Source organism: Echiichthys vipera (assembly GCF_963691815.1).
Source record: "Echiichthys vipera genome assembly, chromosome: 15".
NCBI classification, from domain to species: Eukaryota; Metazoa; Chordata; class Actinopteri; order Perciformes; family Trachinidae; genus Echiichthys; species Echiichthys vipera.
In genome coordinates, this window is record NC_139840.1 from 19,386,361 (window position 1) to 19,413,280 (window position 26,920).

Here is a 26,920-nt window from a genome sequence, read left to right on the forward strand (position 1 = left end):
ACCCCGAATCGCTCCCCGTGCTGCGCATGGGTGTGTAAATGTGGTGTGAATGATTAGATTAGATGGTATGTAGATGTCCACTGCCATCTGTGTGAACGGGTGAATGTGACAAACACCTGTGAAAGCGCCTTGAGTAGTCAGAAGACTAGAAAGGGGCTATATAAGTACAAGTCCGTTTACCATTTACAATCTAATGTAACTTAAAAATCAGAAAAGCGTGATGTTCCCCCAGAGGATGCACCCTTCATGAGTCATATCTACTGTCTGCTCATTTAACTCTCTACGTCATAACGAATAATGTGGCTATTTCTTTAATCAGATGAGTAAACTGAGCACATCGTACACTGTCTGGGATGACGCTATAGCTTATCCATATATTTTTACCCAACATTTTTCATTAGTTGAAAGTCAAAGCTTTACTGTCCAAGTCATCCTCTTACAGTGCTTTGAAGCAGCAGGAAATATTGATGTCTGTCTCAGCGGCTCTTTATGGGCACAGGGGATTCAGTAGCTTATACCTCTGCCCCTCTGGCTCTTTCAAGTTAAGGAGTATGTTCTGTCTTTAACTGGGCTTTTGATGTCAAAGTGTTTGCCAGCGATATTGATCGTGTGTCGTTCTAATGATGTAGGTTTGTTTGAGTTTGGTCCTCTTTTCTTCATGAACACAGTGGGTATATGAGATATCAGGGATCATTTGTCTGCTTCGAATTGATTGATTTTGGTTCCAGTCTGGTTCGCTCCACTTATTCTACTTATACATCTCTTCTTTTTTTACATGTCTCTCTGGTGGCCTCTCCTTATTATCTCTATCCATCTGAAGGTAGGCACCTTCCACCCCCTTTTAAAGATACATCCCTTCCCTCAGAGGATCTAATTGCCAGAGATGGTCTGAGATGAATGTAAAGGATTGGGTTATTAGTACGGCAGGCTCAATGTCACAGTCTGCCCTTGCGCACTCAGCAGGCTGAGTCATATGCCATGTTGTTCTGAAATAATGAGACACTATCCTTCTGAAGGATTGTTTCTGGTGCACTACTGTGTATGCTTCAATATACTGTAACATGCAGGAGAAAATATAAATAATTATTATAACTAAAACCAATTATTAATTTAAAGATATATGAGATCAAAGCGGTGTGTAGTACTTTGCTGCAAAGATGTTTTAAATACAGAAGTAACAAAGTCTTGCATGCATAGTCAAAGTGGACGCACAGTACTTGCTATTCAGTATGCAAAACCTCATTTGAATTTTCATTTTCTCTGTTGTGTAACACAATGTCTGCCAATTTGAGAATGCAAGGCCCGTACTTTAAGTTTATTTTACATTATGTAAAGTTTATGTAGTGCATACATTTTAATAAGCTGTGAGATGGAAATGAAAAAGCAAATGTATTATTTTGTTCTGAGCTTGTAGAACATATGGCAAATGAGGTTTCAATTTGACTTAATTGATCATTTTTCCATAACGCAAATGCCTTTTTGCATATACTACATGATCAAGAACTTAGAGTAGAGATGGGGGATCGTGTTTTCACTCTTCCTTTTCAAACTGCCCAGTGATTTGCCTTCTTTCACTTCATTGACATAAAAAACCCTCTTCTCTTTCTAACTGCAGTGTTTAAATGTCTTTATTTATTTTTGTCTGTTTTATTGCATTCAAGATAAACAAGCACTGGTAGAAGAAATACTTGAATTAAAGTAGGAACACCATCATGTTTTTGTGTTTTTTTATGCTTTTAATGTTAAATATTTCCACACTTTAAGGGATTATACTGTTAATTCCATTGTACTGGTACAATGACAATGAAGACAATTCATTTCAATGTATTTTAATATTTTGCTTCTGCTTAAATATATTTCTGCTTGAGTAAAAGTACAGACAAATTACCAGCAAATAAAAAGTATTCCACCTCCAGAAAGGCTTGTATTAATGGTAAATATATAACTTTGGAGCAAAGCACACATTTAGGCACTTTTAAACAAACATAAACAAGTTGCTTCACAAGATCAAACCTTTATTTCTTCACATTGGTAATCCCGAGATGATATCGAAATTAAAAATAATTAATTAAATATTATTTTACTATTCATTTCATGTCTGGAGAGCTCACACAAAATGTTCTGCAGAAACCAAGGAGCAATCATTTCTTATCGTCATCATCTATTAAGTCCATTTAGTTCACAAAAGGTCTTAAAACCTTTTCAAACTTAAAAGACAGAGGGTAAATACAGATATATACAGACAGTCAGTATGACAGAAATAACATGTTTTTAACATTTTTTTAACATTAAAGCATTTTTATTTTCGTGTCTGGTCATGTTACCATGAGCCATCCCATACAGGATTATACAGACATCTAAATGTATACAAAAAGCGTGCCACAGATGTCCACAACAACCAAAAACTAAGCATATTAAAACATAATAATATAGTAGAATAGGATTTCTGCAGATTCACAGACATGGCCCCATAAATAACAAAACAAAACAACACATGAGCATAAACACAGGAGTTTTTTCATGTTTTTCTCTCGTACGTAAAATGTTCTAGTAGAAACCCGTGATACAAGTATGAACCTGAAAATGAGCATAATATGGGATGCTTTATACACATTAGTGACTCGTATTGTATACGTTTATCATTTGTTTTGTATGTAAAAGCAAAGTAATAGATGTAGCTGCTAAATAAATGAAAAAGTTACAGTGTTCCCCTCTTAAATTAACGAAGGAAAAGTAAATATTAGCATGAAAAAAGGAAATACTCAGGTAAAGAGGAGGTACCTGAAACGTATACTAATACGTGATTGTAGTAACTCTCCCCCAACAAACAGGTGCAGCTGAGAAAATACCTTTACCTACCCTACCCTTTGTGCTATTCTCGGCCTGAGGTGAAAGTGTGTATGTCCGTGTGTGATGCCATTATCTAGGCCAAACTGAAGCACCTGCATGCACCCACTTCTTCTCTGTCAAAATAAACAGACTTGAGGAAAGCTGTTCTTTATATAAAGATTAAATTGCATTTACAGAGCATGAATGAGGGAAAGTATTTCTTGTACTGAAAACAGAGAAAAGAAACAATATGTGAGATAAGCTATGTAATAGTTGGTTTATGCCTTGTTTTTCCTGAGCCAAACCCCCTGCATACATTATTCAAAACGAATCAACCACACAGAGACCATTACTCGATCTGCAGCTGCTTTTTAGGAGTGCATATTAAAGAGCGACACATAATTAGCTGCTGGACTGGGAAGAGGCTGTGCACAGACATTAGTGTGTGTGTGTGTGTGTGTGTGTGTGTGTGTGTGTGTGTGTGTGTGTGTGTGTGTGTGTGTGTGTGTGTGTGTGTGTGTGTGTGTGTAAGTGTGTGTGTGTGTGTGTGTGTGTGTGTATGTGTGTGTGTGTGTGTGTGTGTGTGTGTGTGTGTGTGTGTGTGTGTGTGTGTGTCTGTGTGTCTGTGTGGATAGGTAAATGGTTGGGTGGAAATGCCCTTTGCTTTGATAGGTTACAGGACAGGTCTGTTTCTGTCTGTAGCTCTTTTGCAAAGAAACACATCATGACAAAGGCCAGTGAAGGAAAAGAAGCAATGAAAAGAAGGAAACAAATGGTGCAAATGTTGCTCATATGACACATCCGTTTACTCTGCGTTTTTGTGTTCGGGGCCATAATGAAAACCCCATTAGCTTATGTCAGATGGGCCAGCAGAGTAACTCAATGCACTTATCCTGTCCAGCCTCATAATCATGTGTACAGCACAACATCAACACTCATAATACTCGTTATTTGTTATTTGCTTTATAATGTGATGTCAACATATTTCCCCCAGGTCATCAACAAGGTCGCTGTATGATTAAAGGAAGTGAGAGGCACCAACATCCACCATTTGTCCACATAATAGTGAGAGTGTTAAAGGTCAGGTAGGAATAATGTCCTGTGCTTCTTGCTAATTGTAAAATGCATGTTGCTGAGAGGCTGTGTGGGCTCTAGGTGCATTTAAAAGAACATGGTGCACTTATTAAAGCTTTTATAAAACTCTTCCTGTAATGCACATTAGATGGATCTTTCCATGCTGTTCATTTTCTGTTTATCTGAAATACAGAGTCTTAAAAGTTGTTGTGGTTTCGACAGAGTCATGTGATGTCATAGTTACCGTATGTGCTGGAGTATCTGCAGTAACATCAGAGGCTGTGTTTACTATAAATGTGCCTCCTGTTCAGATCGCACAAGAACAGTCAACTTAAAACCCACATGTTGGAATCTGCAGCCCGCAGGGGAACAAATCACTTGGATTACAACTCAAATGTTAACCAATTGAACTATTGGCGAGGGCGGCCTGACGCAGAACGTGTTGCTTTTCATAACAGGAGTCCACATGAATCATGTTCAAGATGGAAACTTTTAAATGCTGTAAAAATGCCCTTTCACATTTTAAATCCACTGGAAAGTTTATAGCTTTAGTGCTGCCTTAGAAGAACTCTGATCAAAGTGTTGCAGGCAGAAAGATCATCGTGGCTACATTTCAATGGAAATAACCAGAGAATAGATCATTCATTTAATGTTAAAATGGAAGCCCATGAATTACATTTATGGCTCAGGATAATTAGTAAATGAATCAAGAAGCAAACCAAAAACTGTGGAATATTAAGCTTGACTTGTTGCCCTTTAACACACAATTTCTAGTGCGTTGGTTCAACACGTCACCCACCGAGGCCTACAAATATGGAGACAGTGACGATGTTTTAAAATGTATAAAAGTTTGAGGACCTGATCCTGTTTTACTTTTTCATGAATCAACCACCATTACTTCCTCATCACTTTTTTACATTTCACTGACTAATGGTTAGTGTGTATGTGAGCCTCGCACTGATCACACACCCTCACCTTCCCTTGCACAGATCGTTTCCCACACAGCTGAAATATTATGGTGTTACTCAATTTATTTGATTAGTCAACCTTGTCTAATGACAGCAGCTCACACACACACACACACAGACACACACACAAGTATATATGTACAAATATGTGAAATGATAGATGGTTTGTTGCTGTGTTGGATGCCTTTTTGCATGTGTTATTAAAAGATAATGAGGGTGTGATAAAGCAATGCAATGAAGGAGAAAACACTCGTTGATGTTTGTTGCCCATTTTGCATCATACCCTCTATAATTTATATTCATGATCAGAGTTGAATGAACCTGAGCTGCAGCCCTGACCTAAGACTTAAAAGAAAAACAAAACATTCCTCTTTTGACCTGTTTAAGTGTTTATCCTTCTGACTGGTTGAAAAAAAAGAAAATTAAAAACAGGAAGAGCCTTATTTTCAATATTGTTTTGAGGATTTACTGCAAATGCACAAATTGGCACATACAAGACTGACGAGCCCAGAGCTGGTTTGTAATAACCACCCCCTACTCTCTCTCATCTTCCTCCATCAGCCGTCATTTTATTCTGTTTAGCTGATTATCACTGTGACCTGTCAAATCATTAAAACTCATGTGTTTTATTCACAACATGGCCACCAGCTGAAATCCCAATTGACTTGTATTAGGCTACAATACTGAGTTTCACAATGATGGGGAAAAACAAATTAAACACGAACAACATTAGTACAGACAATGAAAGAGAAAGAGAAAATAAAAGTGTTTGTATGTCATGTACGGTACAATCTATTGTTTTAAACAACGCTTTATTTTATTTTATTCATCAAAAATACATACATCATATTCAAGATAATACAAGTTTTATACAATATAAACAACCAAACGAGTGACACCAATAACAAATACATAAATAAATAAATAAATAAGTAACTAACTAGACAAAGCTAAATAATAATAAATACATAAAATTGCATACTAAAATTTAATTACATTTAAATTTAATTTAAATGAAATAAGAATCAGTCAAAATACGAGAGGTCAGTGATGAAATAAGATACAGAAATATTCAATGTAAAATAATAATATATTAAAAATATTCATTCATTTTTTTCATAGTTTCATCTCATTTATAAAAACATCATAAATAGGAATTGTTTTTAACGGGAAAACCGCGCTTTATTGTGGAGGAGTTCTCTATTTCCGGATAGCCATGTGTGTTTCACTCAAACGTGACGTCACCAGTCTTCATGTCAGCGATTGGTGGATACAGCCACAGGGGGCGTCCCTCCCCGGTCTTCCATTGGCTGCGGTTTTAAACCCCCTCTCTCTGATTGGTCCGGAGCCTCGCTCAGCTATTGGCTGAAATCACGCAGCGGCTGTTTGAAAATCGTTGTTCGCGTTCACAGAGTTCACAGAAATACAGGAAGAAAGACGAAGATCAGGACAAAATCTGTCTTCAAACAAAGGTAAGAACTCAAGTCAAAGTTTTCCCTTCACATTATTTAAAGTTCACGTTGATCGCGCAGTGAAGTTTAATTGTTACATTTAAAATCGAGCGATGTTTGATGACTGGATGAAGCGCAGCTGCGTTACATTGTTGCAGTTTTGTTTACTGTTGTATTTTACCTTTATGCATTTAGTTCTCTCCTGTTCTTGTCTAACTGAATAATTGTGTTTATGCAGTGGAGGAAGAAGTCCTCAGAGCTTTTACTTCAGTGAAAGTCGTAACACCACACTGTAGAAATACTGTTACAAGTAAAAATACTGCATTTAAAAGGTTACTTAAGTAAAAGTACGAAAGTATTTAATTCAAATTGTACTTAAAATACAACAAGTAAAAGTACTCCAGCTGAAAAAGACTACTTTTTAATTATTCTCATTTTCATTCTTGCAAAGTTTTACATCCACAAGTTTAAATTTGCCAAAGTCTTTTTGTATTTACACTGGAGGTGTATTTTAAAATGCTAATAACAAGAAGGCTATCAAAACTATAAATCTGTGCTCCCACTTTAATATCTTTGATTCAATAACATTTTTATTGCCCTGGTGTATCTTACGTTTTAAATTTATCGTTTTCATTTATTTCTCCATTTATGTATGTATTTATTTTGTTACGTCTATTTATTATCAAATTATTAATGTGATGCTCGTCATGTGGTTTGATGCACTGTTAGTGTATTTTGTTCATCAATGATAAAGCTGATGAGAAAACAAATACTCATTATTCAAAATTTCCTGTTCAGAATTATATATTATTGGATTGTAATTATCGATAGATTAACGTTAATATCACTTTAAGGTTGCAGCTGATAAATGTGGAGCTAATTTGATTTACTTTAGATCCTTCTGTGTAGCTTAATCTATAACAATATGTTATTTAAGTTGTTGATAGTATTTTGTTTTAATACTCTGAATCTGTAAAGTTGCCAAATAATTGTAGTAAAGTACAATATTTCCTCTGAAATGTAGTGGACAAAAGTAGCATGAAATGTATTTAGTTAAGTAAAGAACAAGTACCTTAAAATTAGAGTACAGTACTTGAGTAATTGTACTTAGTTAATCCCATCACTGGTATTTTGTGTGATAATTATTGTATGGCTGATGAAATGTTCACTGTTTCATGCACCGTGTTTAGATCTTTATCTGAACCCGCCTGAGCAAACTGTTGTTGATGTGAACTCTTGTATTTGGCAGGAAAGTTTCTACAATGTTACCTGGGGACGACGGCGCCCAGCTGCAGTGCTGTGTGACGGTGGAGCAGCTGAACACCTCCGGACAGGCCACCCGGAGGCAGGTCATGCGTAAAGCCTCTGTTATCCTGGGCCGGAACGAGTTCCAGGAGATCATCCTCCGGGTCCACGACGGGAAAGTGCCGCAAAATTACCCTCTGAAAGAATTCAAACTTTTTACCAAATTCGCCAGAGAGGGGAAGTGCACCGTGAAACTGCTCCCTGAGAACGTCCAGGTGCTCCTCTCTAACTGCCCCCCTGACCGGCTGAACCTCTTCCTCAAAACCCTGAGCATCAAACACCAGGCCCGGCTGAGCAGCAAGCCTCTCAGCGGGCGAGAGAAGCTCAAAGCCGGTCTGCCACGCAGCTTCGAGGCCATCAGCCCCCTGCAGCAAAAGGATATCCAGAAAGTGAATGAGCTGAGGAGTAAAGAGGCTCCCAAAGGGCTCGGGGACCGCACCAATAAGACGACTGTGGCAGGAACAAGGCAGCAGGTCAAAAGGTCGAGGAGTGACACTAACTTCAGCCCAGTGAGTTCAACACACAACCTTTCATCTTTCATCCAATTGTCTTTATCTGAAGCAACATTGTCCCTCTTGCATCCATGACATATCTATACTGCAGTGGTGGAAAGTAACTAAGTACATTTACTCAAGTACTGCACTTAAGTATTTCCATTTTATACTTCTACTCTACTACATTTCAGAGGACATATTGTACTTATATTTCACTACATTTATCTGGTAACTATAGTAACTGTCGAAGATTCAGATAATTAATACAAAAAAATTACAAATAAAGTAGGATACAGTGTTATAGATTAAGCTCCACAACAGTCTATAAATTAATTAAAATGAACCCCACCTTTATAAGCGGCAACACTAAAGTGATATTTACATTAATCTATCAATAATTATAATCTAATAATGTCATATTCTGAAACGGGCCATTCTGCATAATGAGTACCTTTTGTACTTTAAGTACATTTTGATCCTGACACTTTTGTACTTTTACATAAGTAACATTTTGAATGCAGGACTTTTACTTGTAACAGAGTATTTCTACAGTGTGGTGTCACTACTTTTATTGAAGTAAAAGCTCTGAGTTCTTCTTCCACCACTACTTTACGCCATCTTTTGTATCTAATGTGTCACTGTCTGTGTGTTCATTGTCTCAGGTGAAGGCCAACCCCAGCAAGAAGCCCATCTTGTCTCTGCCGTCACGTAAGCTGAATAAAGAACAGGCAGCTGTCCTCGGTGCTGTGCTGAGTGGCAAGAACGTCTTCTTCACTGGAAGTGCAGGTGTGTGGGAAACCAACAAACAAGTTTTTTATAATAACTAGATGTATAAAAAAAGATAGAGCTTGCATGTAGGGCCGCAGCAATAAGCAGTTTCCCGGTTGTCACGGTGACTGTACTATTTTAAGGGTATTGAATAATGGTTTCAATTATGATAAAATGATTTTTCAACCAAACAAAAAGATGTCTGTTTTCATCTCTAACTGATGATGATGATGATAACCATGTGAAACTGTATCCAAGGGTTCTTAGTGGTGCTGGGAATCCTTGAAAACACTTTTTTAATGTGTTTTCAAGGTTTGAAAAGTGCTTGGATTTTTAATAAAGTGCTGGAAATTAAGGTTATATAGGATGCCAAGTCTAATAAAGAACAGATGACACATTTTGAAACACAAAAGTATGTCACAAAACTTAATTTTGTTTGCTTGCAGCACAATAACATGTAATTTATTGTGATGAAGTGCAATAATCAGTGCACTGTACATACTGTTTGTACTGTATATAAATATGCAATTTATCACAGATGTAAAATGCTTGAAAAGCTTGAAAATGCACCTTTTTAAATGCTTGAAACTGACTTAAATGACTGAAAAATGTGTAGGAACCCTGTGTACCATGAAATCGTGATGGACTTTTTAGTGTTGGTATGTACCAGGTCAGCGCTCCTTTTTCTGCTCCTCATTTCAGTGTTAAGCAGCAACACTGAATGATCAGGTGAGGGCAGAGTCGGCACATTAAACTGATTTGTATTGCGCTTACAAAGCCTATAAATACAAGTGGCATGTTGAAGCAATGCATTCAAATTAATGTTTTATCTTTATTATCGAAAATGTTAAAAAAATAGAAAGTTTCACTGTCAGTCACAGCTTGACTTGCATGATACAGTTTTCTGTCTCACTGATGCTGCCATGAAGTCACGTTTTAGGCATTTTGTCTTTTAACATTTCCTCAAGAGAATCTGATAGAAATCTCCTTTCATGACACATTTTTACAGTTCTTTTCCTCTGCCCATAAACCACTTGTGTAAAACGATTGTCTGCTGAGCTCTTTTTGAATGTGCGTGTTCTTCAGGCACAGGGAAGTCCTTCTTACTGAAGAGAATCATGGGATCTCTTCCTCCAAAGAGCACCTTTGCCACAGCCAGCACAGGAGTGGCCGCATGTCACATCGGAGGAACGACATTACACAACTTTGCTGGTGAGTCGTCGTGGCTCTGAGGCGATAGAGTTGATTTAACGGAAGCACTGACACTTTCTCTAGAGCTGCACAACATCAAAAAGTTCTATAAAGGGTTATCCAAATAACTAGTCAATTATTTTTATCCTATCCTGAAACGAGTCTGTTCTTTTGATGGATGCAGTTTTTACGGGTGTGACTCGAGGCAGAATCCTTATCAGTGAAGCAGCAACCAACTGTTTTGTCATTAATCTACTGATTCTGCTCTTCATTAATCATTTAGTATTTAAACCAAAAGTGAACAAATGCCATCACAATTCCCAGAGCCACGTTGGCACTTTCAGATTGTTTGTTCTATCAGACCGACAGATATTCAGTTTACACTAGTATCAAACAGTGAAAAGCATCAAATCCTCACACCTGTTACTCACTGACCGTACTTCTTATTTTGTGCTAACCCTTTTTATTTATTTCTTAATGTATTTAAAGTAGAGCTGCAGCTTTTATGTATTTACATCTTCGTGATGCCGTATTTTATCTGAGGTGACGTCAGATGTCTCCCCACATTAACTGATGTTTTTTTTTACTACAGTCTATAATCTACAGCAGAGGGTTTGAATTGAGTATTTGCAAATCTGTCATTAATCTGCGTCCCCTCTGACCATCTTTCTCTCCAGGTATCGGTTCCGGCGCCGCCCCGCTGGAGCAGTGTATCGAGCTGGCCCAGAGGCCCGGGGTGCTGCAGCACTGGACCAGCTGTAGACACCTCATCATCGATGAGGTCTCCATGGTCGAGGCCCAGTTCTTTGACAAACTCGAGTCAGTGGCAAGGTGAGACATCTGTCTAAATAATCACCTCATGATGCTACAGTATATCATGACTGAAGTCTTTAGTAAAGGGACTGTTTTCTGTGTTTGGCCACTGTGTGTCATTAATTATCATTAAAGGCAGGTGCATATTTGCTTCCTAAGTGGCTGCAGCTGTTGAAGTACTTAAATTCATTTAGTAGACATAAATCATAGATCGTCTAAACCAAAAAACTTATTTCATCAATACAACATTATGATAATATCACTGAGTAAATCTTTACTAAAGTATTTGACATCATGTTTAGGATACTGTGCTAATAATTTGAATTAGCCATATTCACACACCCTGATGATATATTTGATTTAATCTTTTTTTTTAGAAAAACAAAGGACTTGTCTAAGCGGACTAAATACCTTTTATAAAGCTCTTTCGGACAGCTGGTTTTGAGTAAACACTACCTACCTGTTTCTAATTCATAAAATTGGAACTATGTTTTAAAAGGTTTAAGTAAGATTTAACCGCAGAGTTTAAACTGTGTATTGAAAGCTTCAATATAGGACTTGAAAGTTGTAAAAATGTCAGTAAAAAAAAACATACTCTCATAATGTTTTTAGTATTGCAAAATGTTAAGATTCAGTTTCCAAACACACACTGGGGACACTTTGGGTTTGATTTCCTCTACAATATCACTCCACTTTAAGTTGTTCCTCAGAGTTTTACTGACGGTGTTTCAGCAGTTTTCTTGCACATCAACAGTATTTATTCTTCCGTTTTGTTTTTGCCACAGTTTCTTGTTCAGCTAGAATAGAAGATTTAAAGCAGAGTGTTATTGACGCTCCGCAGCACTCTGAGTTAGATTTTGTGACACATTGAATAAAATAAAATGCAAAAATCAAGGCTGTCAGATTTCAAAAATAATGCAGCAATATAGAATTTATACTCCCTGTATTCATCTTGTGTGGCGGTCTAGGTCGGTGAGGAGGTCCACTGAGCCGTTTGGAGGCATCCAGCTGATTGTATGTGGAGACTTCCTGCAGCTGCCTCCTGTTTCTAAAGGAAAGGAAAAGGCCGGCTTCTGCTTCCAGGTCAGACAACCTTGGACTGTTTTAGAACTTCCCTATACGGTGCCAGAAAGAAGACAAATTGCCAGTCCTGTATGTGTGATACTGAAGAAGTTCAATTACTTGACCAAGGAGAACAGAAGAGTCGTCAACATAAAGTAGTGCATGAAGCCACCTCAATTCTGAGGCTCAAACAGAAAAAATCAGATTCTTATAGCAAGAGGAGATGTGCTATTATGCATAAACGTGACATTAAGGAAAGAAGTGAATGTTATCATTAAAGTCTGCAGCCGTATGTTGCAGCCTACACAGTCAGATTGAAGGCGCCAAGGGAATCGTGACCCTGGCAGGCTCCAGGGAGTTTTCATGTCAGCCAAACTGACGAAGACGTAACCTAACAGAGGACCACTATACTAACGAGGATTGAACATTAACCCAAACTGTCTAGGGAACAAGAAATTCTCCCCGTCGCTCTCCAAATGTCAGCATCGACCATTAAAAAAAACACATATTGGTCGATCACTAATAGGAATTCTAATATTTTGTGTGCTCCATGTACGTAAATGGAAGTATGTATGAAATCTGCCATGCATTGGGACTGAGGAAGTGTTTTATTTCCTGAAAAACATTAATGTATGTTATTGAAAAAGACCTTTTTCCCCCCTCCTCCAGGCCAGGAGTTGGCGTAAGGTCATCCAGGTCAACATGGAGCTGATGGAGGTGCGGAGGCAAACTGACCAGTCCTTCATATCCCTGCTGCAGGCAGTGAGGGTGGGCAGGTAAAGTAATGGGCAAGCAACGTAATTGCTGAAAATAGCTAATTTGACCTGAGTGCACACACATTTATACCAAATGTACAGTATAATGTGAATTACATAAATGCATTTAGAGCTGTTAAAGGTCTTTCAGGTACAGCAGGTCATTGTGTGCCATGCTGCAAAAAATGAGCTTTTCTAATGGAACATTTCTGTCTTAAAAACACCATTTAGGGTGACGGAGGAAGTCACCGCCAAGCTGATGGAAAGTGCTTACAATCACATCGAGAGGGACGGCATTCTAGCGACCAGGCTGTGCACACACAAGGACGATGTGGAGCTCACAAATGAAAACAAACTCCAGCAGCTGCCAGGTGTGAATTACTTTTTCAGCTTGAAACAGGTGTGTCTTTGTCTGGCTGAAACCTGTTTCCTCAACTTCTTTTTTGTTGTATCCTGTTCCAGTATACTTTCATTTGTCATGACTGCATCGGGGAAGTATGTTTGACACTTTGTGTTTGTGTTTTTGCCTGGCCAAATCCTATTTTCTTTGCAAAATTATTATTTATGTTATGAATCTCCCCTTGTCCATCAGGGTCAGTGCGTGTGTTTGAGGCCCTGGACAGTGACCCAGCACTGGTGAAGACGATAGACGCTCACAGTCCCGTCAACAGACTGATCCAACTCAAAGTGGGAGCTCAGGTGAGCCTGTGTGTCCGTGTGTGTCTGTGTGCAGTGTACTTTTTATTCCACACAATCTACTGTAATTTGGCAACATTGCACTTTCGATATGTCTCGAGAATACTGCACTCAGTTTGAGTGAAGACATGCTCTGCTTTGCTTCGTCTTCTTAAGGTCATGCTGACGAAGAACCTGGATGTCACTCGAGGTTTGGTGAATGGAGCGCGAGGAGTTGTGGTGGCTTTTGAGTCTGGAAAACATGGTCTGTATTTTATTCTTGATTATCTCGATACATAAGGATGAAATGTTTGCTCAGAAAGACAGAATTTCTCATATATTTAGTTAGAAATATTCCCATAGTGGAAAGAGAATTGCAAAGGTTCACTTTAAGGAACAGTCACTGGAGGATATTTAATAGAAGAACAGCATAATGTCTCATGTATCCGCAGATCAGGCACAAACAAAATGGTGAATTCCTTTAATTAAAATATCACATTGTGTATTTTATTTTATTTTCAGTAATAACAGCAGTGGTAGGTTTTTTGTCTATGTACTGACTCATTCCCCGTTTTCTCAGGACTCCCACACGTGCGTTTCCTGTGTGGTGTCACAGAGGTGCTGAAGCTCGAGCGCTGGGTGTTTAAGTCCGGCGGTGGGATCCACCTCAGTCGACAGCAGCTACCACTCAAACTGGCCTGGGCCATCTCCATCCACAAGAGCCAGGTGAGTACGGCTCAGGTCACACAAAAACACTGAAACAAATGCTCACCAAATCACTGTGATGGCATTACTGTCTCTTTGCGGAAGACATTGTCCAGTGTTGCCATGGGACACCAGTGTCCTTTTAATGCATGACTCACTAGATGAATGGTGATTCAAATCCAATTAGCTTGAAAGTAATTATTTTTTTGGACTGCATTTGTAGTCACCTCTAGACTGCCGGAAATGGCTTCAGGTTTGATTGCTGCGTGTGACTCGGCCTTGAAGCTCAATCATTGTCTACAGAATTGCTCGTTATTGAAGGTTAATCAACAGGTGAGGGAAGATGAGAGCGATGCCAGAAATAAAGACTGTTTAAAAGAAGAATCTCGGTTTTATTATGTTTTACACAGGGACGGTTTCTATGAACTCACTAGCAGTTGCCTATTATCAATAGATTTATTTCTGACTCCAGCCAACAGAGGGAACATAAAACTCTGCATCTTTTAGTCATTTTCATAAAGAAATTTGGTACAGACATTTAGGATAAAGTGTAGTAAATTTCGCCGTCCTTTTTGACTTCTTAATCTAACGCCATCATAGGGCCAAATTTGTCTTTTTGTACCTGCAGAAGTAATGACATATCGATCAGCCTCAGCTGTGTGTTTAGTGCTGATTGGCAAATGATGATGTGAACTTGAGTGTTCACATCCCAGGATGGTCGTGTGAGGGCTAAAATACTGCCAATGCACAACATAACACCCTATTGAGTTTAGTCCCATTCAACTATGGCCTGTAGATGATGTGAGGCCAAATCCGATATATCAGAGCTTTCAGAGAAGTCTGCCCCAGTTGTAATTTTGATGTTGAAATTGACATGAACACTATATACAAGTCAGCGTGCAAACTAAATACAGTCCAAACGCATACACTATTCTCCCACAATGCAATGCACAAAAGAACAGCTGCAGAAAGATTAAAATAAATCGTAGGTGGTGGTTAAAGTAGTATCAGATCTTAGGAAAAAACACGATGATGAAGTTTGATTGGATGTAGCTTTGCAAAACTGCAGTTTGACAACCAACATCATGCATATTTTATAGTGATAGACCGATACACCAGGTGGCCGATATTTGCATTTTTTAGGTTTATCGTTTCGACTGATGCAGGCTGCTCGCCAATATTTTTTTCCCCGGCATTATTTAGAGACAGACGTCCACAGGCAGCTCAGTGTTGCTGCAGAATTTTTTTAAGTTCAATAAATGTTCCCTTTTTTAAATTAAGACTCGTATCATCATCCTTGTGTCATTTTTATGATGTAATTTGAGGGAGCCAAAGTAGTATCGGCTCAAAAAAATATGCAGTCTGTATCTGTCAACGGCTAAGGCTGATTAGAAAAAAATGATTGGCATCAGCTCTTAAAAATCCATACTGGTCGATCCCTAATAATTTATAATTTCCTTTTTTTTTAATACTATCTGCTGCAACAGTATATCCCATGTAGCTTTGTAGTTGGTGATGAAAATAACTATGGCAAAATATTGTTATGCGCTTTTGAGCATGAAATTATGAAATTAGATGCTTTGTTTTTTTTAAAACAAAGAAAAACTTGTCTCAGTTTGCCTATAGTCGCCCCACTCTCCCATCTCTCCTCCTGTCATCAGTTTAATAAAGGCAATGATATCGGAAGAAAAGGCTCCTCAGCTTCAAAAATCACACATCAGGCAGAGAGAAACTCTGCACAACAATGCTATTTGATACAGACGCCTGGTCAGACTCTGAATCAACACAATATTACAGCTACCTACAAATGAGCTGTGGCTGTGTAAACACCAGCTCCCACACCAAACTCGATATCCTGACCTCACACACTGAAATTGGTTGGAGAGGAAAAAGGGTCCCTCTAGGTAATTGTGTTCATTGGTCACGACCGCTGCCACCAATGTTTGATCTACAGCAGAGGAGCTAACGCACAGGGAAATGAAAAAAACAGGCAATCCCTCACCTGCATCCCTTCAGAGGAAATGAGCGGACATAAAATAATAATAGTAATACCTGAGGATAACCGGGTGGGGTTGGAGATATTGCCTATTTCGCTTTGAATCTTGTTTTTGGACACATTTTATGTAAAATACTGTTTTATATTTATATATATACTTACATACACATGTACATATGTATATGTTATTTATAAATGATCAATCAATCTGTGCTTTATTTTTAACTACAATAAATGAGTTCTGATCAAAAATGTATTTTCTGAGCTGTAATTGTTTTTCATTTGTTTTAGGGAATGACACTTGACTGTGTGGAGATCTCTTTGGCGCGTGTGTTTGAGAGTGGCCAGGCTTACGTGGCCTTGTCTCGGGCTCGGAGCCTGGAGGGTCTCAGGGTCATGGACTTTGACCCGCGCGTGGTCAGGGCAGATCCAGACGTTCTTGTCTTCTACAAGAAACTGAGGAAGGAGAGGCTGCTGATGCAGGTGAGTGCAGAGCTCTTCTCCGTGTCACCGACACTGAATACAAGTAATTACTGCAAGATCACATTAATGATGCAAAAAGCACAATTGAGAAATTACAACATATTCTCCCTTTTCACACACTGTTCTCTTTAAACACAACTTTGTCTCCACTGCCCTCTGCAGGCCTCCATGGATGATTTTTACAGCAACAAAGAAAACTGTTCGTGAGGATGAATTCATCTACATCCTCTGTGACATTATGCACTGTGTGCATGAGTTATCTACATATATGCCCATTCTGTTTACATCCTCTTGGGACAATTTTTTCTTTTCTTTTTTTAAATGACTGCAACCCAAGATATCTACAATAGTCTACCTCATGGTTTGCTGTTTAAACAAGCTGCACTTGAGTCATGCTGCCACCTTCTGGTCATGTTTTTAAGATCTTATTTTTATATTTATTATCATGATGGATGGCATGTATTCCAATAAAGTTTTGTAAACTTATCTCTGCATGAAGCATTGTTCTTTCAATGAGCCTTCTGAATCACACTTTATAAAATAAAATCAGAGAGACATCTACAGGGCATCATTACTTAAAGTGTTCCTTTAATATCCCCTAACAAGACATTATAACGCATCATTTATCATCTTCCCATGCCATGTAGTTTAATTTAAAACTGTAAATGCTATAGTTACTTTATAACATCTACATTTGCTCATGGATTTAATGTTAAAGTCAAAGAACGCAGGTTCTGGTCATGTTTACATTGTAACATAAGATTTGTGAAACTCCTGTGAGATGATTGAGGGTAGGATAGATTATCAGGCAGTGGAAGTCTGCCACCTAGACACAACCTCTATTTACTGTTCTATCTTGTCCATATATTACCCAAATATTAAATTAATAAATAAGTCTAGTCAGGCAATCACTGCCACCACAAAATAATAAAATGTGTGGAAATTATGCAACTCAGACATACTGGAAAGCAAAGAAAACCTTTATTTTCCAGCCAGAGTGATGGATCAATGACCAAACCTGAGATACAAATGCATAACTACCAGAGCAGCGTCCTTGATTTTGCATTTGAACTGACCAGTGAGAATAATCATTTGAGTCTTTTCTTTGCACAACCTTGATTCACTTATTACCTGTACAAGCAGGCACTCATATTTTATATTTATATTATTACTGCTTCTGCCCAGTCTTCACTGTGTACAGAACGGATGGCATGTATTTAGTTCAGGAATCCAACAAACTTAATTTACAGTAATACACACGAGAACAAAAGAACTGTACTGGTTATTTTACAATTTTAGCAGATTCTACGGCCGCATGTGCTGGGAGCTGAGCAGGCAGGTTATTTCACGTTGTGGAACAGCTTGTGCGCCACCTATAGAGAGAACGGAGAACACAATTAGCATCTTCATTAGAAGACAAAGGCTCAAAAATCAAGTCTCATGCACTCTGGTTTCTCATGCTATTTGGGCACTGAAGGGGAAAAGAAAGGTGCATCATATTTTTCTCCACTTCCACCATCTCTTTTGCCTCTCACTTACACAATGATCCCGTGCGTGCAGGAAGTCAAAGAGTTCTTCTGTGCATTCCTCGGCAGTACTGGATTTGGAGCCGACTCGGGCTTCACAGGCTTCCAGACGCTCCTTGTAGTGCACACAGTGCTCAGTCTCCTCACATTTGGCTCGTATCGTTTCTAGAGGGTCCTGAGAGGGACAAAAAGCCAATGTGGTATTTATTGTAGAGAATTAGGCATCATAAAGACTAACATTTCTTTTATAAATAAATTAATCATCACCATATCAACATCATACAACTAGTAATATACATGTGTGTTACGTGTTTAATACTACAGCCAGCAGCTTTGCACCAACACAATTAATAGTCTCCACTCTAACATCGAAACCTGAATCTTCAGCCTCACACTAAACATTAGAGCCTTCGGCAAATCAAACACGGATACATTAAAGCATGATGCACAATCATGATTTCTGATTTTTATTGTGATATTTGGAATGAAACCAGTGGTAGAAGAAGTACCGTTGTCTTTTACTAAAATAGAAAGATACTGAAGTTACATAAAAAGTAAAAGTACAAAAGTATATCAAAGTTTATGCAGAACTGTCCATTTTAGAATAATGTGTATTAGTATGATTGATGCATTAATATGAAATGAATATGCTATCACTACTTGAAAGTGGCCTCATGTCCTTAAACCCTGTCTGTCTTTTTGTAAACGTGTCCCCATGTGTCCTTAAAGGTATTTCAGGAGACCTTTTATGAGAAAGATTTGAGTGTGTGTTAATACACACATACAGACAGACACAAACTCACCACCATGTCTTCCTCTTCTTCTTCTTCCTCTTCTTCCTCCGCCTCTTCCTCGGGTGCCTCTTCCTCCTGGTAACCCCAGAACATCATGGGCAACTAATTAGTTTTGGCCTGCTTTGGCTACATTGATGCTCACCTGATTTAAATGGCAATGCAACTTAAACTCCAATCCACCACATATTTAAGACTGCATAATGTCATGAACATTCAAATAAAATATCAAGTCCACCTGTGTTACATCTATTTATATGGGGACATGACATGTACCACAGAGGTAGGCCAACCCTGGACCCACCACAGTAAAAACGAGCGAGATATCAGTAAAAACCTAAACATTTAACGTCCAGTTTGTGTAACAATTTAAGCAGCCGTCCACGTTTGATATTACAAGTAAAATAGGTAAACACTAAACTCGTATATTAACCGTTGCACCGCTAACTGACCACCAGGGTCGGTCTGCTGAGCTGAGTAACGTTAACTGAACCAAACACAGGCACAAACAACGACGTAAGAAGACAAGTTTATCGATATTTTCAGTACCTCATCGTCAGGGTCGCCGGACGTGATCATCTTCCTCTCAAAAACCATGATTACGACTCTGAAATTCACCTAAAACAGCGACAGAGGACTGATATCCCACTTAGAGCGACCCACCGCTGTCGGTTGAGGACGTGAGGTCGTTTGCACTCAGGAAGTGTCGAGAACCGTCACCGGATACGTTTCCTATTGGTTCTAGTGATTACGCAATTTAACCCTTGTCCAATCATTCACTTAGATTGTCTGTAAGGCCCGCCCACAATAAGAATCATCGCGTACGGAACTTTTGTTTTTGATATTGAACACGGACCAAAAGAACTGTAGCACCGCAAGATGGCGCTGCTCTTGGACACCAGGCTGCTGCTAAGAAAAGTTAAAGATTTAAGGTGTTTAACGCCGAGACGACACCGAGTGAAGGAGAAATGGGTATGTAATGAATGCAGAAACAGATGATGCAGTTGATAATGGTCGTTATTGGTATGATTATTTCCTCTCTTGGATTTTTAAAATGTACTTTTGTTGCTTTCTAGAATATCTAGCCACATAGCATAGAGGTTGTTTTCATCTTTAATATGTTTATTATTTATAAACATTACCTATCTTACATATTACAGAGTTATACACAATGCCAACAATGTATTTCTCTTTTTGTCTGAACAAAGACGTACAGAAACAAGAAGTAGATAATTCAATAATAATAATAATAATAATAAAAAAAGATTGAGTAAATCTAAGTCAATGCATGTCAAATTTGTTGTGAGATAGGACATATATATATATATATATATATATATATATATATATACACACATGACAGAGAGAAAGTCCTACAAGAAAAAAATAAAAATAAAAGTATTAGAAGAGTACAGTACAGTACATACAGAGTAAAATCCAAGCTGGTGTCACTTAAATAAAGTGAAGCCAGCAATTGTCCAAATTAGAGTTTCATGCAGCTCTGATCTCTCTTCCATGTATCTTAAAAAAGGTTTCCAAATCTCGTAAAAATTTGCCAGATGAACCTCTAAGTGTATGTTTTATTTTTTCCTATTTCATATAAAATAAAGTAGACCTGATCCATAGTGTGGGATGGAGGGATGGCATCTGTCCACTTCAGAAGGATTAGGCGGTGGACAAGCAATGTACAGAAAGCCAGAAAGTCACACTGAGAGTTGTTCAAGCTGGTACTCCAAAAGGGGCTATAGACGACTCTAGGACCTTTTGAGAGTATTTTAAATATCAAAGTCCAGTAAGCCGTCCGCTTGGAGCAGCTCCAAAATGTGTGGAAATATGAGGATGGGGTAATTTTAAAGCGAGTGCACGCTGGATCTATGTCCAAAAATGTATTTCCAAATGTAGAAACAATAATAACATCAATTAAATGTACAAAGACAGTAAAACATTAGAAACAACAAAAACAGCATGGGGTCTGTTGCTAAAGTAAGGGAATACATTTGAAATGCCTAAATATTAATAATAGTTTTTTGTCAGTTTATATTTTCACTGTTCCATAGTGGTCGTAAATATGATTTAAAATCTAAATCTTTAAAAATAAAAAAGGAGGGTAGTTCCTTAAGCCAAAACATTTTATGGATACAGTATATATATATATATATATATATATATATATAGATAGATAGATAGATAGATACCTGTATAGTATTTTTGCTAAGATAATGATTTAATTAATTATGTAGGTTTAAATCCATCTTTGTTAGTATTACATTTTTTTATAAAACAGTTTGTATGGCAACGTAAAGTACTCAAAGAAAGTATTAAATTTTGACAATTACAGCCGGACGAAAATATTAGCCCCTGAAGTTATAACATTGTGTTAAAATAAATATTAATATCTTCAATTGTGACTTATGGAGCTAAATGTGATCAATGACACCCATGAAATTGTCCAGTTTAACACATAAATTAACTTACTGCTGATTCTATTGCGCTCTTGTACAGTGTAATTAAATGTATATCTTTTTGTCAGATTTCCATTTAAAGATACTATTGTACCCTTACCTGTCCTTTTGAAATCCTGCCCCCAATTGTATATGTTTAAATAATTAAACTCACATAGAAACAGAAGACAACATCAAACCAAGTAAAGGTGTAAAATCAGTGTTTTGACGTCTCCCTGCTGTCGTACAGGCCGCCACACGTCCCAAACACCCTCCCACCAGGCTGGCCCTGCAGCACTTTGATGCCACCTACAGCATCCAGCTGGGGCAGCAGTGGCCATCAGTCCGAGTCGCCTTGCTGTCACAGAGGAAATACGGAGCTCTGCTCAATAATTTCTCCCATGATGAGGTTCTGGCAGACCTCCAAGCACAGGGGTGCAGAGACTTCCTCAGTGATGCAGATACAGAAGGTAGGCGTGCATTTACAAAGGCTCACTCTTACTCTTACTCAAGCATGGCATGCAGAACTTAAAAAACTTTGTCATGGTTTTTGTGTAGTTTTCAAAATGTCGAATAGAAAAATATCATAACTCAGTTAAAGAATTCAATGGCCCTTGTTTCCATTTAATTGTGCTTATTTTGCACATATTGGTTTTGATTTAGCAAAAATTCTTCTTATATTCCGGAGATTAAAAATTTGTTTTTAACTGTTTTGTTTTTTTTTGCTGTGGTGAACAAGACTCTTTATAACCATGATACAGACAAGTAGAGTACACTTTGAAATAAATATAATTATATATATATGTATGGATGGATATTAGAATCAGGGCCTGCAACTAACAATTATTTTTTATTATTAATGCCAATTTATTGTCCAAATTAATCGTTTGGTCTATATAATGTCAAAAAATAGTGAAAAATGTCGACCCCAGTTTCTCAAAGTCCAGCTGATGTCTTTAGATCACAAAGTCACAAAGTCAAATATAATGTGTTTAATATGCTATGAAACTTTTTCTGCTATTTTTGCATGAAAAATTACTTTTAACATATAGTTGGGGATAATTTTTTTATAGATCTACTAAATTATTAGCCGACTAATTGTTGTAGTTCTAAAGAAAAAAAAAGATAAGTACTTTTGTTTACTGTGGAAAAACTACTTGCATGTTTGTCATTAAAGTAATCAAAAGCAGAATCTCTCGCCTCTTATGATCAATTCTGCATTCTTTATCGTTTCTGCAGCTCAGCCAAGCTTGAAACAAGAACCCGAGGTTGCAGCTGGAGAGGAATCCAGGGGTGATTCTGTGAAGAAATCTGACGGTGATGGTCAGCAGCCATCTTCTCTACAGCTCAGTCCTAACATCAAGTGCTTAGTGTTTCCAAGAGGAGATATTACAAGATTCAAACCTGCTAGGTCAGCTTATAATTCATTCAAAAAATAATATTTTGATACATGCCTTTTCTTTTGTTTACCTTGTTTGTGTCTTTCGCATACGTTTTTGTTTTTAATAATGTAAAAAATTTATTTAGTTTCAAAATGGTTCAGTTGAACATTTAGAGGACCATGTTGTCTTCCAAATGAACCAAGAATGTTGCAATTATCAACTTAATTCTTTGAAGTTTTTACTCAAAAGCAGTCTGATTTTCTTGGTGTCCCTTTCTCCTCTGAAGACCAGACATGCTTGGGTTGTTGGGTTACTACCTGATGGACGCAGCGTCTGTGCTGCCGTGTCTCGCATTGGATGTCCAAGAAGGTCACAATGTTCTTGACCTCTGCGCTGCTCCAGGAGGCAAGACGCTGGCTTTACTTCAGACCCTGTGTGTAGGTCAGAGGATTGCTCTCGTCTTTCAGTTTTCCTCACTTAGTGCTGTCGTTCAGTCTTGTCAGTTTTACATATTTAACCATCCATTGCATGTGTTTTAAGGTTTTTTGTGCGTAAATGACAGCTCACTGTCTCGGACCATGCGACTGAAAAGAGTCCTCCGCAGCTACGTTCCTAAGACGTTTTTTACAGACAAGACACTACGCATCACCTCCTTTGACGGCACCAAGTGGGGGGAAATCGAAGAGAACACTTTTGACAGAGTAAGCCAGTGTCATGTAAGCACGTTTCCAGTGCTTGAATTAATGACTTGTTAATCTAATTTCACGACTTTCCTCCTTTTCTTTTCTATCTTCAGGTCCTTGTTGACGTCCCCTGCACCACAGATAGACATTCAGTCATGGAGGATGACAACAATATATTTAATAAGACCAGAACCGGTGAGAGACGGATGCTGCCGCAGCTACAGCTGGAGCTACTGCTGTAAGTTTTGGTGATGGTGTTGTTGTATTTTGTCACATCCATATGAATTAAAGCTACAAGTGAACATGAAGTGAGCAAACCCTATCTCCATCCTGCAGGGCGGGAATCGAAGCAGCTTGTCCGGGTGGGGAGATCCTTTACTCCACCTGCTCACTGTCTCAAACCCAGAACCAGAATGTGGTCGAACAAGCCATCTCCTTGGCTCAAGAGAACCACGGCATCCGCCTTCAGGTTAGTCAGACACACACAAACACACACTGCCAAAAAGGAACTGTATTTTAATGGTACAACTCAACAGTAGTAAAATGTAAACTATCATTAGGGTTCTGACCTGGAATATCATGACCTCCTGAACTGAATTAAAAAAACATAATTTTTTATTTTACTTTTTCCCCCCTTATCCCGATCATATCTACATTCAGGTTGTTGATCTGCGACCCCTCACACACATGTTTAGGAAAACCTTTCACTTCGCTCCTGACCTCCACCTGGGTGAAATGGTCATCCCACACTTAGCCGCTAACTTTGGCCCCATCTACATGTGCAAGCTGAGGAGGCTCACATAGACTGTGGACTTTTGAATGACTGTGTTGCTGGACAGATGAGGTGATCCTCTTGACTCGTCTTTATGCATAAACTGTAGCTGTTGGAGCACAGTTGAAGGAGGACTTTTCATCGTGGCGGTGAACTGTTGAAACACTGGACTACAGTTGGTTAAATGTGACAGAAAACACAGAGAATCCAGGGGAAGAAGAAGAAGAATTCCTTTATTAGTCCCGTGAATGGGGAAATTCAATTTTCACTCTATATTTTTCATTTTACACACACACACACAGGCACAGACAGGACCTATATACATGCAAGTAATGGAGAGATGTTAGAGCGAGGGGGCTGCCAGTGACCGGCGCCCCAAGCAGTTGGGGATTCTGTGCCTTGCTCAACAGCACCTCGGCAGTGCCCAGGAGATGAACTGGCACCTCTCCAGCCACCAGTCCACACTCCACACATTCCTGGTCCACACAGGGACTCGAACCAGCAACCCTCCGGTTCCCAGCTACTACCGCCCCCAGGAAGGACCAGGACCCTGAGATCATTATTGTGGACATCATTAAGCAGCAGTTGGTGTTACTGCAGGGGCCTGCCAAATAATTGTTTAATCATATTTTGAAGGGTTTTTTTTCTTTCAGAAATGAAAATGTTTCTGAAAATATACATTAACATGAATCCACCCTATTTTCAGCAAAAATAAATCTGCCTGTTCGTGAGAAAACGTACTGTTTGTAAGGTATCCATCCACAAATACAGTTAAACTAAAGGGTTCTTTCACGTATGTTTAACATCAAAACATAATGTATAAATAAATATGTCAACAATTATTATTTGAATTGCTTAAAATGTGTGTATAGGCTTTAGGCCGCCCTACATGTTTTGGAAGGCCCAGTTTAATGTTATACAATGTACATAGTAGGGGGTCCCTGCTCTGTCTGGGGGTCAGCCTAAAAGACATTAAAGACCCCTGATTTAGGGTATTCTTGATTGTTCAAGTCAGTTAAAACTCTGATTTTAAAATATTTTTTGCAATGTGTCTCTATAATTGTAGTCCAGTTATTCCCCTGTAGGTGGCGACAGCAGCTAAGATCAAAGGTATCCTACATATGCTGTGCCCACCCCACTAGAGGACAGAAGCAAAAGTCTGTAAAGGTTATATGTAGACAGGAGATCCACTATGTATGTATGTATGTATGTATGTATGTCTGTCCTCACAGATCACATTACTGAAACACAAATTTCTCTCTAAACTCTTCAGTGAAAATGGATTTGGCTTGTTCTATGGTTATTCATCAGGTTTGATGGCTTTGCCTAATAAAGCGATATGTGGGCGTGTGGAAGGAGGGCGTAATGAATAGACAGGTAATGACTTATTTGACCATTTGGCTTCTCACATCTGAATCCGTGCAGCTTTCATTATTATATCTGGATTGGCTGTTTTGCATTGACATCACTCAGAGGTGAAGTGTTTCCTGTTATCACTGCCTAATGTGAGCGGAGAGGTGCCTCTTTTTCCATCACACCGCCGATGACCCTTTATGTTGTCCTGGTCAGGCAATGTAGCGTGAAAAAGGTGTGTGTGTCTAACGAGTCCACCATCCACGTCCCACCGTCATTAAGCTGCTCCAAGTGCAGGAGCCGACTCCCATCCCCGTGCGGGGATGGACGGCAGCCATGCGGCTCCCAGATGAACATTAAAGAGGCAGCAGAGAGCTAAAATGGGACGTCTCGCCCTGTTTTGCCCCTCCGCTTTTTTATTCCACAGATGAGTGCAGATAATTTTCTGTGCGATTGTGAGTGATTACTGTATTACTGCGGTAAAAGGGGGATGTATCTGGGAATGCAGAGGGAATTAATGACACATAAAAACTATTTTTGTATTGACTGCTTTCGTCTCCAGGGCCTTCAATGCCTCCTCGCACATCTTGTGATTACCTAAACGTATTGTAAATATGTGTTTCCTATGGGCTCTTACATAAATGTACATGTTTTAACACTCAGGAGACGGCAGACTGTTAGAGATGACTTACTCTCTATTCTGCCTGTCTATAGACTCGACTGGCTGTCTGCTTTATTATTGAATTAGCCAATGAACCGCTGTGCATTTGTGTCCCTGTGTGTAAGCCTGTGTTAGGGAGACATATGCTGTGTATTAGAAAGATGAATATTATGGATTTAACTACACAACCATGCTTCCATTGCATTTTCAAATACGATTTAAATGTTGCCGTTTTGCTAATAAACATAAAAAACACTGTAATAGTGTTGTGTTTTCACCTAGTACCACACAAGCTACTACTGAATGAATGATCTTGTACCCATTTGTAATGACCTCCATATATTAAAACAGAACACCTGCAGTATTTTGTTGAATGGCAGCAGAAGGGAAAAACAACTGAACTCAAACCTCTAAAGAGAAACAGGTTACAGATATTTATTTTGTCTGAATGAGTTGCCATGACAGCACTGATAATGTAGAGGTGGACGTTAAGGTGTCTTTATGTTTCGTAAAGATTCACACTGTGACTTAGTTTGTAGTCTGTGTGTTTAAAGCAGATGCTGCTGTTCCTGCTGTGGTATTTCCAGCCCAGAGGTGACGATCAGATGTGTGTCCCACTTAGCGGTGGGAGTGGGGATTTCACCAGTGGGGGTCTTTGTTGCAGACGCACGGTGTAGACTGAGCCCAGCAGGATGCTGCTGCTCTCAGCCACAGGGCAGATGGATAATGCTATATAATGTTT

The 26,920-nt window shown here is 38.7% G+C and overlaps 3 protein-coding genes across 3 annotated transcripts; 2 read left to right on the forward strand and 1 right to left on the reverse strand.

Annotated features, from left to right (window-relative positions):
* Nucleotides 1-6,326: 6,326 nt before the first annotated feature.
* Nucleotides 6,327-16,850, forward strand: pif1 (PIF1 5'-to-3' DNA helicase homolog). Its single transcript, XM_083928054.1, has 13 exons — nucleotides 6,327-6,343; nucleotides 7,572-8,136; nucleotides 8,784-8,907; nucleotides 9,976-10,101; nucleotides 10,758-10,911; nucleotides 11,862-11,976; nucleotides 12,625-12,731; nucleotides 12,942-13,081; nucleotides 13,303-13,409; nucleotides 13,563-13,650; nucleotides 13,966-14,111; nucleotides 16,378-16,569; nucleotides 16,732-16,850. The coding sequence occupies exons 2-13, from the start codon at nucleotides 7,585-7,587 to the stop codon at nucleotides 16,774-16,776; spliced, it is 1,896 nt and encodes a 631-aa protein (XP_083784180.1). The 5' UTR covers nucleotides 6,327-6,343; nucleotides 7,572-7,584; the 3' UTR covers nucleotides 16,777-16,850.
* A 678-nt stretch (nucleotides 16,851-17,528) lies between these two features.
* Nucleotides 17,529-19,572, reverse strand: LOC310957370 (cytochrome b-c1 complex subunit 6, mitochondrial-like). The gene is made up of 4 exons (XM_083927912.1): nucleotides 19,436-19,572; nucleotides 18,899-18,964; nucleotides 18,109-18,270; nucleotides 17,529-17,942 (listed from the first exon to the last, which is right to left on the reverse strand). Exons 1-4 carry the CDS (start codon nucleotides 19,481-19,483, stop codon nucleotides 17,910-17,912), a joined length of 309 nt encoding a protein of 102 aa, XP_083784038.1. The 5' UTR covers nucleotides 19,484-19,572; the 3' UTR covers nucleotides 17,529-17,909.
* A 193-nt stretch (nucleotides 19,573-19,765) lies between these two features.
* nsun4 (NOP2/Sun RNA methyltransferase 4) lies at nucleotides 19,766-24,981 on the forward strand (the record flags this gene model as incomplete). Its single annotated transcript, XM_083928983.1, has 8 exons — nucleotides 19,766-19,858; nucleotides 21,578-21,797; nucleotides 22,567-22,738; nucleotides 22,996-23,150; nucleotides 23,250-23,410; nucleotides 23,506-23,630; nucleotides 23,729-23,861; nucleotides 24,053-24,981. 8 exons carry the CDS (start codon nucleotides 19,766-19,768, stop codon nucleotides 24,194-24,196), a joined length of 1,203 nt encoding a protein of 400 aa, XP_083785109.1. The 3' UTR covers nucleotides 24,197-24,981.
* Between the last annotated feature and the right edge of the window lie 1,939 nt (nucleotides 24,982-26,920).